This window comes from Balaenoptera acutorostrata, chromosome 21 (assembly GCF_949987535.1).
Source record: "Balaenoptera acutorostrata chromosome 21, mBalAcu1.1, whole genome shotgun sequence".
NCBI lineage: Eukaryota > Metazoa > Chordata > Mammalia > Artiodactyla > Balaenopteridae > Balaenoptera > Balaenoptera acutorostrata.
This window is the reverse complement of record NC_080084.1, coordinates 13,894,157-13,912,808: the sequence shown is the minus strand read 5'-3', so window position 1 is coordinate 13,912,808 and position 18,652 is coordinate 13,894,157. Positions and strand designations below refer to the sequence as shown.

At 41.6% G+C, this 18,652-nt stretch overlaps 1 protein-coding gene across 7 annotated transcripts in view; it reads left to right on the top strand.

Moving 5' to 3' along the window:
* Positions 1 to 18,652, top strand: part of NRG1 (neuregulin 1) — a 1,026,134-nt gene that overhangs the window by 802,713 nt on the left and 204,769 nt on the right. For 6 of the 7 annotated variants that reach the window (XM_057537373.1, XM_057537370.1, XM_057537372.1 and 3 more), the window contains exon 1: positions 7,518 to 8,129. The exons of the other annotated variant lie outside the window; for it this stretch is intronic. In XM_057537373.1, the coding sequence (XP_057393356.1) occupies positions 8,033 to 8,129 (97 nt within the window). In that variant the 5' untranslated portion in view covers positions 7,518 to 8,032. Of the gene's footprint in view, positions 1 to 7,517; positions 8,130 to 18,652 lie in introns of those variants that run through there. 7 annotated transcript variants of the gene reach the window in all.

Below are 18,652 nucleotides of genomic sequence, written 5' to 3'. Positions count from 1 at the left end.
AATATGTATTAAGTTCTTTACCTTGCGCTTCTGAGCTAGAAATACTGTATAGTTTTAGTACCCATAATAAACACACACTGATGTAAACCCTAGCACATTGTGGGCTCTCAGGGGTCTACTTATTATGAAAATAAAAGTGATAGTGGATTTCCACCTCATTCTGTTAGACGATCTTTTGGAAACCACAACAACTACAACAGGAAAAAAAAAAAAAAAGATGATGTAATTCCGAAGCAAGATAATTGCCACTTAAGTAAAAGTGACTTTCTCTTCCTACCTACAATACCAGGGCTGGTTTTGGTCGGTCTTGAAGACAGAAGTCCCAGATGGACTGACAGAATTTTTTGTGCCTGAATGTATCTGCTTAACAGGATCTTAAAGAGTTCAGTCTGCTCTAGGACTGAACAAAGATCACTCACAAATACTAATCCAAACATATTTCTTAGACATTCCGTTGAATATCTAGTTTCCAGGATCACCCCCAGAATTTCTCGGGACTCTAAAGAACCCTACGTGCTGAGTAAGGCCCTAGGCAAGACCAGAGTTTCCTGGACCATTTGAACTAGGTGGTCTCCATCTTGTATTTATGGGAAAGAACTGGAACAAACACAGTCTTTATGATTAAGCAGAAAAGACAGCATTTTCCATAAGAATGTAATCTTCTGCATGGTTGGTCACCAGTTATTTTTTGGATGGTCATTTAGTTTCTGTCAAGTTATCTAATTATTCTGCTAAATCATCTTTACAAGATGAATTGCTTTCTTGAGTTGTTAATACTTGTGAAATTCTTTTCCCAAATGAATGAGAAGTGAAAGATATAAATTTTTTAACACACACATACACAAAATTTCCCAAACATCTAGTATGTTGAAAGTTGGTCCGTTGCGAAGGAACTAGAATCTAGGCTGGGGTCCAGGGGTGGAGATGACTGTAACATTCCACTGAGAACTTCACTTTTGGCTCTGAGCTCAAAACTAAAAATCCCTAGTCAAGTCAGATATATGAAGTATTGGGCTCTAACTTGAACAGGAGCTGAAAAAAAAAAAAGGCGGGGAGGGTAGTATTCATAAAGATTTAGTAAGGAAGTTAGAAGGAATTACATGAGAAAGAAGGAAAAAGAATAATTGTGGTGTTATTACATGCCTAGGCCAGGTACATAACATTGTGGGTCAGGGTTTCATTCCATACAGACCAGTTATCCTGATGACATTGTGAAGTAATTTCCTATACACTATAATCTGTTTTGGAAATGCTTTCTACCAGGTGTCTCTTCTGGGACATACCAAAGCAGAGTTGATCTGTTAAATTATTCGCACTGTTCAAATATTTGAAGTACTAATTCATCACTCCCGACCTTACATTTGTATTTTAACATCATTATACATTTAGCAGGGGTGAATCTTTTCACAATAATGAATAAAGTGACTCTTGAAAGGAAAGATGTTAACCTTGGAGGATCTTGTGGGATGACTCTTAAAAGACACCGAAGCATCTGAATCTCTCTCTGGGCTGTATATTAGATGTTCACAGAATCTGAACCCGATGCATGTATGGACAAATCCCTTTGTTATATGGATATGCATGATGGGAAGTGAGGAAAATACTAAGGGAGTTAAATCTAAACTCAAAGATAACTGTAAGGTGGTTACTGGGTGCAACTTGCTAAAATGACTATATATGGACTTACCACTAGTGTGTTAAGTGAAAAATAATCCTATGGGAATAGGAACCTTGTATGATGCCAAGGCTAGAAAGGGGTTTTTAACTCTCTGTTAACAATGCTGTGTTTAAAGGTTTTCATCCATTATCACTTTGTTAGAACAGCCTTGCTAAAACCCAGCTCTTTTATGGGTCTCTCTGACACCTCATACAAATGCAAGGAAGGAAATGGAGCCAATAAATGTAATCTACAGGTGAAATTTGCAGAGGCAATTTTTTAAAAAAAGGTAAGTATTTTCTTGGGATTTTACCATTTCACAGAAGTTATCACCTCACCTCTTAAAGTTTTGAGAAATTATACCTATTAGTCAAGATTCTTATTCTATATGTCTGTTCTTAGAAAGGCTTATTCAACAGAAATTATCCCCAAATGTCATGCCTGGTACCATAAGCATCATTATCATTTTAAAATTTGACCAAATAAACATAAGCATACACACATATATGTATGTATAGTCTTATATACATATGAAAGCAATTCTAGGTATCCTCCTTTATTCACCAATTAACTAAATGTATGTAATTGGCTATGATGAAACAGGCACAGTGCTAGAGATATAACATAGAACATGAAATAGTCTTTGCCCTCAAAAAATTTAACGTCCAGTGGGAACAGATCATTGTATAAGAAAAACACTGTAAAAAATCATTTAAAAAATCCTTGTAAAAATAAAAATCACACACACAAAATCATTACAAACTCGAAGAAATGTTCTGAAGGAGGTGTAAAAATGGGATGGGAGATTAAAATCCTTTTCAAAGGTAATGGAAAGCCCTTCTAAGCAACTGAAATTCAGTTGGAGCCTGAGCAGCAAGTGGAATTAGACCAAGTGTGGTAAATTCACGCAGAGGAAACAGTAAGTGCAAAGGCACTGAGGCTGGAAAGAATGACAAGCATTAGAGGCATGTTGCAAAGAAGCCTTCACGCATGAGGCATAGAGAGGGAGGGTTGAAGCATAGTGAGATCAGGCTGGAGTTAGGCACAGGCTAGCCCGTCAAGGACACTGGGTATGGTTCTGGGAAGCAAAGGATGGCTGGGTTAAGTCTGCGTTTCAAAGACTCCCCTGACTGCTGCAAGTAGCAAAATAATTGGAGGGAGTAAGAGTCCAGGTGCAAAGCTTTACTATGATCAAAGCAAAGATAAGACGAAGGCTTAAATTTGGGTGGTACTTAGTGATGAGAAATAAAAGGAGGCAAGTCAAAATGACAGGATTTGGGGAGGGGTTGGCTGCAGAAAGGAGGTGGCAAAGATGATTGTCAGGGTAGGTGATTGGTAATTGATTGATAGAAACGGTAATATCAGAACCAGTCTTTTTATATTCATCCTATTCTATTTAAATTCATTCTATGCAAAACCATTTAGTGCTTACTGCGTGCAAAGTACGGTGCTGAGAATTCTCATGGATAGAGATATGAAAAAAGTGGATAAAAGGATATATGATCTCCACCTTTTATAGATTCGCATTCAAATACAGTGTTTCTCATTTCCAGTAGAGGAAAGAGAAGCAATAACTAACTATACACCCACACACATATGCGTTCATACACTCACAAATACAGATGTATGCACACATGTATATCTACATATGTATATGTGTACGCATATATGCATGTATATATACATTTGAGGTATTGGTATCACATACGCATCTTAAGTATGTGTTGCAAGGGGATGAGGAAGATAAAGATAAATAATTAGTGTGGAGGTAAGAAAGAGAAATCAAAAAGCTGCATGAGATTGTATTCTTCTTAAAAGAAATTAAAACGTTTCAAAGACTATTAAGTCTTACATCTCCACCCTACTAGAGAAGAGGTTTATGACACTAGGCCTGTTTTTCAGATAGTGTCCACAGAAAGAAAGTAGGCACTAGTATTCAGCTGTATAATCCATTTTAATCTATGATGTATCCCTACAATCATGAGAGTAATCTTATCATTAATAATAATGATAAACAATAATAATAATAACAACAATCATTGGTGTGGGATAATGTTTAAAAATCACACAAAGCAGAAAAGCATAAACACAGATTTCATTTCAGTGTTGTTTGAATGTTACCTTTTTAGTATTTTTCTTAGGATTCTAAACTTACAATTTGTTGTCAAACTGACTCTTCACAGCAGACAGAATATGATTAGCTAAGAATTTTGTTAAATATTTTCCAAATGTACCGGAGGACACCATTTCCAGTTTTGCAAGGGTATCTTGTTGGTCAGAAGCCTTTTGTTTAACAAACTCAGCTTGCATGTTTATTCTAAGAGTCTAACTAAACATACAGGACAATTGCTGATTACTGAATTCTTAAAGCTGCTTTCATCTTATTTTCCTTACACTATAGTCTTTGCTTGTTTCAGTTCATTGCAGCTCTATTTACAATAGCCAGGACACGGAAGCAACCTAAGTGTCCATCGACAGATGAATGGATAAAGAAGATGTGGCACATACATACAATGGAATATTACTCAGCCATAAAGAGAAATGAAATTGAGTTATTTGTAGTGAGGTGGATGGACCTAGACTCTGTCATACGGAGCGAAGTAAGTCAGAAAAAGAAAAACAAATACCGTATGCTAACACATATATATGGAATCTAAAAAAAAAAAAAAAAAAAAAAAGTGTGTATTCCTTTTGACTGCCTGTTAATGTCTTCTCTTTATAGTGATAGTATGTGAAAGTAGTATCTAATCTCTGAATTAGTATATAATTGTGCAGATAGTGGAATATGCTTGGAATCACTAGAAGTGAATTTGCCATGAAGCTAAGGAAGCTTCAGGGCCTCTCACTTCCAAGGCTCCCTTTAACAGTCTTGGATCTAAATTTGTATTTTCAAGTTTGTGTTCTTTCCCTTTAAAAAGATCTCCCAAATCTTATGAGCTTCAGGCCCTGGAAAACTTATCTGGCTCTGCTTTTCATTTGTATTGTAATAATTAATTTGTTTTCATGCCTTTCTCATATTATTTTGGCTTCATGAGAATGGGGCAATTTTTTTTCTTTTTTTGTTTCTCTGCTGTCGAGCATTTAGTTCAGTAAATGCTTTGTGAATTAGTGAATAAGTCACGCGCCTTTAGTGATCGTGCTGGAGCTGGCTCTGGTGAGGGAGATTTTCTTTTGTATTCATGCATCTTTATTAACAATGAATTCGTTGCAAAGTTTAAAAAAATAATCTATATAAATTATCTTGTTACTGCATTTTTTAAAAGTTAAAGATATCTATTTGCAGAATTTAAAATGAAATTCCCATTACTGTCAGTATGCACAATATTTTGCAAAAATATATAAATGTTCATATATTAATGTTCTTTCACTTTTCATTTGTTTTTCTTTTTAAGATTTTCTTGGAGTATTTTCCAAATGGGAATTAATGAGAGAAAGGGTATATTTGGCCAGCTTTGTGGATTCTAAGAGTGTTTCTAAAAGTTAAGCGTAGCCAAAGAAAAGTGTTATGGCGCAGGACTGCCTTTATTATACTCTGTCATTTAATATAAGAGCTCCATTTTGTCTTTCTTTATTTCTCAAGTTGCTTATTTATAAATATCCACTCTAGTTTTCAGGAGTTGACATACATAACCTGAGAGCTGATATACCCTGTATGATACAGACTCCAAGAGCTGAACAATACATAACAAATTATTAAAACGATACCATGAAAACATGTCATTGTTTCTAAATTGAGGTTAATATTTTGATTTTCAAGAAAGCAAAGAAAGGTTCCCTCCTTTCTCCATCCCTGCTCTGATCACTTCCGAGGATTTATAAAAATGCAAAACAACAACAACAACAACAAATTCATCTGCTACTTCCTGACCATAGAGATGAATAATTTAAGGGCAATTTCAAACTGGGTTTTCCAGCTGGCTTTCTGTTTTATTTGGAAAGATCTGAAACTGTATTTTTTAATTCCAAAATACATTTCTGCTTTCTATCCTTCAGTTCGAAAATAATGATGTATCTGGTAACATGTAGCAATTGTATACTAAGCCCTTACAGGGTCTCATATCCTGGAGAAAAAAGGACCCTTTTTGAAAGGGCTCCCCTTTCTGAGTTTTGCTGTTCTCCTGTTTGTTAAGTAGTGGCCCCACCTGGGAAAGCAGAGTTATTTCAGCCATCATTCAGTTCCAGTTTACATTAGACTCTGTGGAATATTATAGTGCTATTCAGTATTCATAATCTCCCTGATTTTGCTGTTTTTATGGCCCAGTATAATTGATGTGTGGTGTTCGTTGGAAGGTTATCAGAAGATATTTGGACATCACATTTTTCAAAATAAATGATGGCAGTACTGCTAAGATATTTTTTAACGACTTAACCCACCCAATAGAGTTAGGTTCTTATTACAGTACAAATTAAAGGAGAATAAAATCGTTCTTAATTTAGGACAGTTTTTAAATAACTGTTTTTGTCCCCCCTCCCTTTCCACATACATAGCAGGAAGGCACCCCAGATTTCACCTTTATTTAAATGGTGGCATTTGGAAAATATACCAAGAAGGCTGTCTGTAGGTAATGGTTCAGTTAGCATTAATCCCAGAGGATGGAAAATCAGGAGCAAATGACTTTTAAAGAGGACTAAGTAAATTTCACATATGGGTGGCTGGTACTCACCTCTTCCAGAACACAACACGTGGGCCTGTCACTGTAAATGAACATTCTGACTTAGCCACAGCTGCCATACCACTATGAGAACGTTTGCTTTACATGATTCTGGATCATTACGCGGTGCTGATTACCCTGGCCTTTCACTGTTGTCCTTCGCAGCAGGGTGCTAACGTTTTCTGGATTTCTCTGCTCTTTAGAATTCTCCACCAGAGGGAGGACAAGGGAAGGCGAAGTAGGTTTCACCCGCAGTTCTGAGGGAAGTTTGAATCGGAGAAAGCTAGCACTGACGAATTCAGGACCTCTGGTTCTGTCTCTCCACTTTACCTCCCCGTACTTGCTTTCTCAGCAGAACTGAGTGACTCTAGCTAGTGCAGTAATTTTATTGTCGATCGCTTTCCAACCCGGGTTTTATCAGTTTAGTTACAACTTGAAAAATTAAATTGTAGTGAGAGATACAGTTTAGGAGACCCCCCCTCCCCCTTAGCAGAGGCCAGGTTATTATTATTTCTTTTAGGAAAAGCTGAAGATGAGAAGTCTGACACGTTGGCACGTTGTTAAACACACGAAGGCAGGACAGACACATCCCAGGAGCAGACCGACGAAGATGGATTTATCTAACCATCTTTACGGTCCCCCGAGCCCTTCCTGTGTATCCACAGCCGCCTTACTCAATCCCCCTTCCACCCAGAGTTTTATCTTTGCTCTACGTGCGTGTGGGTTTTTTCACTAAAGAAAGGACGGAACCCCAAACTCTAATGAGAAAATAGCAGCCGTTCCTCTCCTTCCCACGGGTTCCAGAGCCTTAATTTGGCCGGGCAGGTGTCGGAGCTGCAAAATTTGTCTCCACCATTTTCTCCGCGCTGGAGGGAAGGGGCCAGCCCTCCCGGGCGCTGACTGGCAGGGAAGCGGAGCGAGGAGCGAGGGCCCCGGGTCCGGATCCCTTCCTGGGTCTCGGAATCTCCCCGGGACGCGCGGTCCGGCTCCCGCGGGCGCGGCGGCGGCGGCGGCGGCTGCGCGCGGCTTCCAGCGACCCCTGTCGGGAGTGCCCGGCAGCCGCCCCGCGCACCGCCCCCCGCCCAGGCCGGCTCGGGGAGGGAAAGGGGCTGCGCCCGCGAGCGCCGAGCCCAGGCTCCTCCCGGTGGCGTGTCCGCGCCTCGGGGTGGGGGTGTGGCGGGGACGAGGGAGGGGGCGAGGCCAGGGGAGGGCGAGAAGGAGGCGCCAGCGTCCAACCTGCGGGCGGGAGGTGGTTGGCGGTGGGGCAATTGAAAAAGAGCCGGCGAGGAGTTCCCCCCAACTTGTCGGAACTCCGGGCTCGCGCGGAGGGCAGGAGCGGGGTGACGGCGGCTGCTGGGCGACGCGAGCGCTGGCCGGACGGTGATCTCCTCTCCCTCCTCGGGCTGCGAGCGTGCCGGACCGAGGCCGCGACAGGAGCCGACAGCGGCGGGAACCGAGCACTTCCCTGCGCGACAGGAGCCGCCCCGAGAGCGAGCGCGACCGCCAGTCCCAGGTGGCCCGGACCGCACGCCGCGTCCCCGCGCTCCCCGCCGGCGACAGGAGACGCGCCCCGCGCAGCGCGCGCGCCGCAGCCCGGCCGGTGGTTCTACCCGCCCTCGAGGGACAAACTTTTCCCAAAGCCGATCCCAGCCCTTGGACCAAACTTGTCGCGCGTCGCCTCCGCCGGGCGCCGTCCGCGCAGAGCGTGCACTTCTCGGGCGAGATGTCGGAGCGCAAAGAAGGCAGAGGCAAGGGGAAGGGCAAGAAGGACCGAGGCTCCGGGAAGAAGCCCGCGCCCGCGGCGGGAGGCCAGAGCCCAGGTGAGTGCGCCGCGCGGCCGGGGCTCCGCGATCCTCCTCCTCCTTCTCTTTCTCCTCCTCCGATGCCGCCGCCTCGCCCCCGCCTGCCCGCGCCCTGCGCTCCGGGCGCCTGGCCCTGCTCCCGGCCGTCCGCGGGGCCGGGCGGTGCTCGCCCTCCGTGGGGCCGCCCCTTACCTGGGCATCGAGCCCCACCCGGGCTCCAGCACCCCGCGCTCAGGGTGAGGGCGGAAGCCGGGACCGCGCCTCCGGAGGACCCGGACGCGCCGCGCTCCCTGGCACGGCCTTTGCCCAGCGCCCGAGAGCCGAGCCCAGCCCGGGAGCGGGACCCGGCGTGCAGGAGCGGAGGCCGGGTGCGCGCGTGTCCAGCGCCAGCAGCGCTTTGCACGGGCCCCGCCTGCCCTCTAGCGAGAAAAGCGGGAACGGGTCTCCCCTCGGAGCGCCTGGCTCGGAAGAACGGGGCGCTCTAGAGAGAACGCGAGCGGTCGCGCATCGGTGTTTTGGGCCCCGGAGCGGGAGTGCAGGGTCGCGGTGTGCGCGGACGCTCACCCAGATTCAGCCCTGCGGTATCGGCGCTCAGATCAGCTGAGAGGGATTCCTAGAGGTCAGCGAAGCAGATAAAATCCAGCCCAGTGCCAGGAATCAGGTCTGCTCCAGAAATGTTCTCAAACTTTCGGTTTTGCAGTTCTATTTTTCAGGATCTCTTTGATAAATGTGGTTAATTTATGTTCCCAAGAGATGCCCCAAAGCAAAAGTTCATTTGAACTTTTGAACCCAGTTGCTCACTGGTTATATAATAGAATGAAATGGCAGCTGAGGCTTTCTAGAGACAAGTCTAGTGCTTGATCATCGGAACACGGACGTGAATGACAGTTTCACCTTCTGTTTCCCTAAGAAGGGCTGATGCTTTCGACAGTCTTGGACAGAGGAGGCGCCCCAAATAAATACTTGTTTATGAGTGATTAAGTGAAGAAGATGCTTTAAAAAAAAATGGAGGGGAGGGGGAAGAATATAAGGGCTTTTTTTCTGCCTCTGCACTTCCCAATTATTAATCGATCCAGATACCTCAAGGCACTTAGAACGTCCCCCAGCACATTTCATAAAGCATTTCTGAAGAATTAATTCAATGGCACTCTGTTATCTTACAGAAGTCTTTGCCCGTTCCTTGCAGGAAGAAAACAAGATTTGCCTAGTTCTCTTACTGGCATCTCTGAGAGCATTTCAGAGCCTGGCTTATTGGCAGAGACCTTAAACAGGTTTTGAGCAAAACAAATTGAACAGAGAGTAATTGTTTGGCCACTGACCATTCCTGTGCGTGCTTCTTCATTACCCCACCTTCATTACCCTTCATTAGCCCTCATGAGGGTGTATTGAAATTTTCCTTAGTTTCTCCCTGTTTTGGAGATACCCTATCGCATTTTATTCAACAAGGGCTGAAGTGGGGAGCTGGATTAGCAATCTCCCTAAGTGACATTCTCTACTGTCCTCTCGAAGGTTATCTTAGTAAATGAAAGAGCTCTTAGACCTGACCACAGTGGTAAAGTTGTAAAGAGTTATTAGCGGAGCTCTTTAAGTGTTGTTCTGTCCTGCCCGGGAGTACTCTGCCTTCAGACGTTTCTATGGTCCTCTGGAGGACGTCTGATGAATTAAGGAGGGGACGGTGGCTTGAAGTAGCATCCCTTTCAGGTAACAGGTCTGCACTTTGTCAAGGCTTCAGGGCAGCAACGCCTTACTTAACATAAGACATTTCAGATAAGCACCCGTGGTGGGTGGGAGAGATTTTAAGAGCCAACAGGCATTTCTGTGCCCTACAGATCTCATCTATTAGGTAGGCAGCTGTGTTGGGACTACCTAATATTCTCTCCTGACACAGCGTCCCAGAGCTTCCTTGGTGACTCTCATTATGCTTTCCAGTCCCACCGCTGTGATTCCCTCTGAACCAGATAGATTGGCATCTTTAAGTGACATTCTCTTGACTCTCTTCCCAGAGAATCTGGAGTGAACTTGGCTCTAGGCTGGTTTTAAAGTGTATCTCTCTTTTCCATCAGGTAGTTGTCTTCCTTGGGGAGGAACTTTTTACCCCCCTCCAGGGCACCTTGTGCTTGTTAAACCCTATAAAGCAGATAAGAACATTTATTCTTCATTTGATTCAAAAACAACGATCAACTTGAAACCTGCTTTAGATAAAAGCACCTGGCGTTAAATAGTATTGCCTTGAAATCACTGTTTCTTTCCTTCTTGTCATTTCCCTTGTAATGCTGTCAGTGTACTTTTCCTTATCTTAGGAGAGAAATAACTGAGAGCCATAATGGTTTGTGAGGGAAACCCACACCTCTTTTTCAAGCTTTTTTGCACTCTGTAGTCCTCAGGCATCCTCAAAGGAATGACCTTTAGATGCCATAACTATAACATCGCCACTTGGCATACCAGCTCAAATTAGGGCTTACAGGACACCCATCTCTTACATAGCTCCTCCATCAGTGCCCTTCAGTCCCAGGTTTCACCCCTCTCTTAAAACAGCCACTGAAACTTTCTGTCCTACATGATGCCCTTGCAACAGCCAAGCCTCTTTTTGGAGGTTATAACATTACTTCACGACAGTCCAGGGAGAGATAAGGCTGAGAGAACTCAGCCCCTCAGCCCCGCTGTGTGCTGTATTATATGCGGAGGCATAAACACATCTGTTGGAGGGATAGCTTTAGGGGAAAAAGATTTCTTTAACTTTCATGCGACACGTGTGACTGGTATGTGATACATACGTAGCTATGTTTCGTAGCATCGCATTTTTATACTGAATATTGAATTGCACGCTGTTATGGCTGCAGATGTTCAACAGAATTATCTGTGTCGCAGTAATGACTCTAATAGTTCCCAGGCCCTTGGGGTCATTGATTTTTCTTCTTTGCTCAAAAAAAAAAAAAAAAAAAAAAAGCAACCTCAGCATAATCCTGGGCTTTGTAACGAGGTCCATGTACCAAGGGTGCTGTAACTTCCTGCACCTCCTAGATGCTGGATCTCCCATATCCAGACTTTTCATATTGATTCAGCTCAACAAACTTTGTCTATTGAAGCCTGAATTACAAAACCAGAGCTTCCCCCACCCCACCCCACCCCCCCCCCCCCGCCCATTTGGTATTTGGCTCTAAGCTTCTTCTCTGAATCTCTGTTTGCTGATGTTTTTCTTTCATTAAAGCACTGCAAAGGATTCTCTGCAAAGGATTCTTTTTATTTTTTTTTCCTTTTAAATGACCTGGAACCCATTCATTATCAAGCCTTGCTCAGTTCTAGAACTACTGGGTCTCCCTTCATCCCTGGCAGAAGGGGCGTTTGTAAGTACAAGTGGTGGAAACATCAGAACACTTAGTATCCCAAATGGGTAGAAGCTGGCCATGTGCTTCCCAGGTGACATCACCCACCTGTTTTGTTAACTCAGTGGCTTCCCATGCTGAAGTGCTTGTCAACATTCTTGGATATGAAGTGCCCCGTCACTACCAGGGCAGCGCCTGTTTACAGAACAGGAGGAATGTCCAGTGATCTGTTTCAGGCTGGTGACTTGTGACCACTTAGATGATGTAATTATTAAAGACATTAAATACTAATATTAGAATGAAGCGGGTTTATTTTGGAGAATGATTTTGAAGCAGAAAGAGTGGGAGAAACTTGGGATACTGTTCTCATATCTGCAAAATGAGAAAATGATATGATGGAAAAATGGGAAGAAAAGACCATAAAATATGTAAGTCATCAGAAAATATTGAACCAGTATGAGAGCAATGAACACGTCACAGGCCAGGCACTAGCATTTGATACTTATTAATAAGGGAGCTACTATTTACTAAATATCCTACCGTGTTCCAGGCAGTGTAACAGATGCTTTGTGTGTTTTATCGCCTGTCCTTTAGTACGAAAATGCCTCACTACTACAGGATACCTGGTACTTAGTGCTACAGCCCGATTGCCTGGATTTAAATCCTAGGTCTGCTCCCTACCTGTATAGTCATGGGAAAGTTACTTAATCTCTCCATGCCTGTTTCCTTACTTGTAAAATTGGGATAATAAAATTATTATCATAAAGTTATGCTGAGGCTTAAATGAGATAATAGCAGTAGTAAGTGCCCCAGAAATGTTAGCTCTCTTCAGAAAATGATTTAAGACACAGATCTTCTGTGCCTTTGCGAAGATATTTGACACAGTTTTCCAAATTTACCTTGTGCGGTAAAAAATAATCCAGAGCTGGCCTTAGATTACAGTGAGTATAAATATTAATATCTACTACCTGTAAATAGAGAGAAAAGTGGATAAGTATGTCAAATACCATAACTGCATATAGGTTTTATGAAAACAGTCCTGAATTCAGTCTAAATATTGAAAGTAGAGTGAGGTACAATATCATTTTATCTCTGGCAGAAAAAGATTGAGGTCTCAAACTTGAGAAGGTTTTGAAACATGAGTCCTTTTCTGGCCACACTGAAGAGTTGATGCTTATGTAGAATGCATGCGTAGTCTTCTCTTCTGGGACTAGTACAAGTTGAAAAGGAAAATGTGGATCCACATGCCCTTTGTTATCTTTTTATCAGATGTAAGATTATATTGCCAACAAGGTTCATAGAATCCAGTGCAGGTGTTTCTAAATATAAACAAAATAATGAATATTTTAAAAAAATCTACATCTCTCATTATCCCCCACCTCCGCACACACTAGAATGGCTATAGGTAGTGCTTAAAGCTCTGGAAGTGTGATTCTTAGCAAATCAGTGTTTTATTAGCATTCTCAAAGTGACAAGTTACATTTGACACTAACGGTATTCATCTTATCCTGTTCTGTTAGGATAGACGAAAACAAACTAAGTGTCAGTATTTTGGGTGAGTGATTTCATTTGCTCAGAGAAGCAGAAAAGTGGACTTCTAATATTTTGATCAACCCTCGAGTTCTCCTCTTGACAAACAGAAAATACAGAAACTTAAATCATATAGTATTAGCCTAAAAACTGATTTATCTTCATCAGAGGAAAATAACATCTATTAAAATATGCTGTCAGGTACATAAAATGAAATTTCTTCAAAGCACCAAGTGGTGTTGTGGGTTCATCCTAATCGTACGCATGTTTGCACGTGTGTCCTTTTGTGAGTTTTAACAGATTCTTTAAAAGCGAGCTACCAAAATGCCAATAGATGTCAGTGTTTGTTGCTTTAGAAAAAGTGAGGTGTTAGAAGCAAAAAAAAAAAAACAAGCTTAATTTATTCTCAGTTTTGATAAGCATAAAGCTGACTACTTTGAAAAGTTGGACAATTAGTAATACCCTATATAACCTTGCTTACTTACATTTTGTGAATGAAAATGTCACATTTTCACATCCCTCTCTTCTAACTATGAAAAAATTCCTCTGCAATTAATTCCCCAAGGAATTCAGAATGCAGGCTGAAATACACTAATCAGTGCATTCCTTTTTTTTTTTTTTTTTAATGAAAGAACAATTATTTGAGAATGTTGTTACATACACCTTGGATTTATTTGCATCTGTAAACTATAAATTAAGTACGCATGTTTCTTAGGTCGCCTTGATTACAATTGCATGAGTGCATTTTTGAGTCCAACTTAAGTAAGATCTGTGGAGTTCTGCCTTTGGAAGGTCAGAATTCTCCTCTTTCTCCGTTTCACTGGTGTCACCTTTTTCTGGCCTCCAGAGGGTGCTGCAGGAGCATCACAATGCTATTCCCCAAAGAACGACTCCTTTTTTCTTTCTAAGTGACTTTGATATTCTGGGCAATCTATGGGGAAGAATAGGATCCCGATTTCATCAGTTACTACCTCAACTGGAGTTTGTTTCCCAGCTAGACCAAAATAGACCAGATCCCCCAAGAACATTCCGAAACGTCATTCTGACGATGACGATGCAGTTGTAAACCTGCAAGGGCACATCTGTGAGATTTACTTTTATTTTATTTTATTTTTAAAATTTTTATTGGAGTTTAGTTGATTTACAATGTTGTGTTAGTTTCAGGTGTACAGCAAAGTGAATCAGTTACACATATACATATATCCACTCTTTTGTAGATTCTTTTCCCATGTAGGTCATTACAGAGTACTGAGTAGAGTTCCCTGTGCTATACAGTAGGTCTTTATTAGTTATCTATTTTATATACAGTAGTGTGTATATGTCAGCCAATAACTTTTCCCCGGAGAACTTAGCATCTTATAAGCATCTTTCAGTCGCCCCTTAGAGCAGTTCCTTTTGCATAAGTTCGGGCAGTACCTGCAAAGACATTTAGTCATATTTAAAAGTTCCACTATGGCATTGGAAAATAATACACGAGCACATCAAAATTACACAGAGGATCTTTAGGAACACGTGTTTTCATGTCTTCACACCTTATCCTCAACCCCTAGCTAAAATGTTTAAGAACTCTACTTTGATTGAGCTACATGTTTTTGAAAATGGGTTGGAGTGACTAATTCTTTTGCATCACGGGCTAACGTTATAACACTGTCGCAGAGTCACTGTTATTTGCTCACGATTTATTCCACTCTGCACTGGTCATGTTCATTGTGAGTTACTCCCAGTTTGTTACTCCCCTTCTCTTTTTAAAGGGCAATATTGTTCACATTGTTTTGGTCCAAGAAAGGTATTATTGACGGGCAGTAGCCTTTGGTCTGCGACAGTGTCCCAAACCTTCTGTTTCATAGCTTCAGTAGGCAGGCAGCTGGCTCCTCTGGGCAGCTGCTGAATTTTAGTTTCAGTGATGTGAGAGTCAGGGAATGTTTTATTAGGTTGAACCATCAGAAATTGTCAATTCTGTAGATGATACACGACTGAATATTGTCAATGTCATATAGTTTAATATTTGGACTCTGTTTAGTAGTTTGACTTTATGCTTTACATGGTATTTTTAAAAATATCGTAGTGACAACTTGGAAAAAAGTCGTAGAAGTTAATTAAGTGAGGTTAAAGTAATGTATAAAAGGAAGCTGGGCTAGGAAGTCATTAAACCAGTGGCATTTTCTCCAATAAATAGGTAATATGATAGCCATATAAAATGAATTCAGCATAAAGGTAGAGTGCCAGGGCAATGGGCATTTTCCCTTGGAGAGAAAAGTAGTACATTTCCATCACAACGTATAACTTGGATTTTTATTGAACCTGTTAGCAAACTGTTATGATGCTTTACCTTACCCACCATATTTCTACAGAGATTACAAAGATGTGAGTGAGAAATATTAGTGACTAGTGAACAATCTTGGCTTTGTTTTATGGAATAATATTTTTTTTAACTTTACTCAGTTTTACAGTACTACAATTCAATTTTTCCAGTAGTTTGTTTTTTTTTTTTAATTAATTAATTTACTTATTTTTGGCTGTGCTGGGTCTTCGTTTCTGTGCGAGGGCTTTCTCTAGTTGCGGTGAGCGGGGGCCACTCTTCATCGCGGTGCGCGGGCCTCTCACTATCACGGCCTCTCTTGTTGCGGAGCACAGGCTCCAGACGCGCAGGCTCAGTAATTGCGGCTCACGGGCCTAGCTGCTCCGCGGCATGTGGGATCTTCCCAGACCAGGGCTCGAACCCGTGTCCCCTGCATTGGCAGGCAGATTCTCAACCACTGTGCCACCAGGGAAGCCCCAGTAGTTTTAATAAGTGTGAATTTTACTGCCATGTGAAAATGTGCTTATTATCAATGGCCTATATTACTTTATAAATAAGGTTAGAACTTAGGTAAAGCCAGCTTTTTAAAGTGCATATGTTTCTGTTTGTAACTCATCTGTTTGTTACATATGATCTCACAGTTGTAAAGACAAACTGCATTTTTAAAGGATGTGACAGTCTTCTTAGCTATTCCATAGTAAATATAAAACCAATATTTAAATGGAAATGTCTAAATTCTAATTTGGAATTTTTTTCAGAACAAATAAATTTTATGCATATACTGAAATGTTCTGAATACTGAATGTCTTATATTTAAGGATTCCAGAATTAAAAGTTAAAATTCCTACACATTTTATAACTTTTTCAAAAAATATGTTTCAACCCTAGGTAAAGCAAAGTTTGGATATTCATTATGCATAGAAAAATTTCTCTATTAAAGCCCTAAAGAGAGTTTTTGATCTTAACTGTTTAGTACATCTTTTATTGAAAATTTTTCATTTGTATATATCATAATAGGAAATCGTATTTATGAGTGAACTGATAAGAAATGTATCCAAAAGTCAAAGAAAAAAAAATGAAGGAGGTAGTCAACAGGTATTTAAAAGAAAGCTAATGCTGGGGCTTCCCTGGTGGCGCAGTGGTTGAGAATCTGCCTGCCAATGCAGGAGACGCGGGTTCGTGCCCTGGTCTGGGAAGATCCCACATGCCGCGGAGCAACTGGGCCCGTGAGCCGCAATTACTGAGCCTGCGCGTCTGGAGCCTGTGCTCCGCAGCGGGAGAGGCCGCGATAGTGAGAGGCCCGCGCACCGCGATGAAGACTGGCCCCCGCTTGCCGCAACTAGAGAAAGCCCTCGCACAGAAACGAAGACCCAACACAGCCATAAAATAAATAAAAATAAAAATTATAAAAAAAGAAAGCTAATGCTCATGATAAGAGAGTTTTCTTTTATAAAGATAAATACATATGTTGCTATTTAGTGTTTAGAGATACGTATTTTGTGAATCAAGTGTTCTCTCTATTCTTAAGTTTATCAGGACCTAGAGAAGTCTCTGGTTTTCCCTAAATGTGTCTTTTCTCCCCTTTCCTCATCATATGCAGTGGACTTTCTGTTGTACTGGGAGATAAGAAGGGGAGCAGAAGAGGGTTGGTAACTTGCTCTAGTAGCAGTCGATGTGAAGTAGGCTGCAGGATTCATTTGGGACACAGCACACTATGGTTTTGTGTCTACAGTGTGAACATTTTTATTCTGTTTAACATGATTTAGTATATGAAAAAAAATTTTTGTGGAACTTCCTTTTGCCTCTCTTCCCTTCCAAACTTGGAAAGTTGACTTTTAGTTATGAGCTTATACTATATTAATGGTTACAGATATTTAAATGAAAAGGTTGTTTTGTGTTTGTTTTATATATTCATGTAATATATGAGTATACAGTAGGAAGACTTCTTTGGATGGGGTCCAATGTCATATCCATTTGTAACCTCAGTTGGGGTTGAGCTGAGACTAAAACGTGCACCTATGCAGTTCAGCGAAACCCAAACGAACGTTCTAAACCCTCATGTTGATGATTCTCTTATCTTCTCTCCAAACCCACTGGAGTGAAGGAAATATGAAGTATGGATGACTTTTTTTTTTTTTTAATTTGTTTGGCTGCGTCGGGGCTTAGTTGTGGTGCACGGGCTTAGTTGCCCTGGGGCATGTGGGATCTTAGTTCCCCGACAAGGAAACTGGTCCCCTGCATTGGAAGGCGGATTCTTAACCACCGGACCACCAGTGAAGTCCCTGGATGACATTTTGAATCCAAATCTATATATTCCGCAGGAGATAGGATGAAACATAATCCCCCTAAAAAGCACAAACCTGGATTCAAGCCCCCCTGGGTGTGGTCCCACCTCTGACCCCTTTGATCCAGCCATCTCCAAACCAGCAGTATCCTGACTTTCGGCAGCACTCGAGAACTGAGCAGTATTTTGCCTTTTCCCCGAATTAACAGGCCTGTTCGCCTTAAAAATAAAAACCCGTTTTCTGAATGTGACCACTAGAAAGAAAAATTAGCTCTGTTCTTTCCTAACCAGCAGGCCGAATGAGAATTCTTGTATTTGAATATAGTGTGATTCAGAATACATCAGCATGAAAATTTGACCTTGAGCAGCACTGAGTAGAGGTTTCTGGGACACTTGCATGATGGCCCTGGCTTAATGACGGCTGTGTTCCTCCAGGGTTGAGAGGTGCTGGTTTTAGTTAGACCAGAGCAGGGGTTGAAAGGCAAGGCTCTGGTTCTGTCCTCTGACTGCGTGGTGTGAACTCTTGACAGTGATGACAGCTATGTAAGCCTCCGTTTCTACGTGTGTACACTGTGGGAAATAATATTATGTAATTCATGTGGTTGTTCTAAGGAGTAGTGTCGAGTATTGTGCTGGATACAGAGTAAGGACTAAATGATCAGTTTTATTGAGCTTAAATATCAACAAAATCTAAGCACGTTTCCAATGTGTGTTCATCTAATGCTATCATCTTCTTGCTATGTATGTATCAATGTCGTCTGAACTTTAAGCCCTCCACAAATAACTATAAATACTGTACATTTTTTCACAGGGTCTTATACACAGAGGTTCTTTGTAAATTATCATGTTGTTGATAATACATATCAAATATTTATCAGGTATACATTCTACGGCTTTGGACTCTTGGTGAGAGTGGGATGTCATATATGTAACACATTCATAAAAAGATCAGCCGGATATTCTTGACCTTGAACTTTGGTCTATAGATAAACTCATTTTTGGAGAATGGAGGAACACGGGCAGTGATGTTTTAACAGATTGGTGCAAAAATAGGTTATGTGCACTCGTATTTTTAATAATACACACGCACACACTTCTTTTAAAA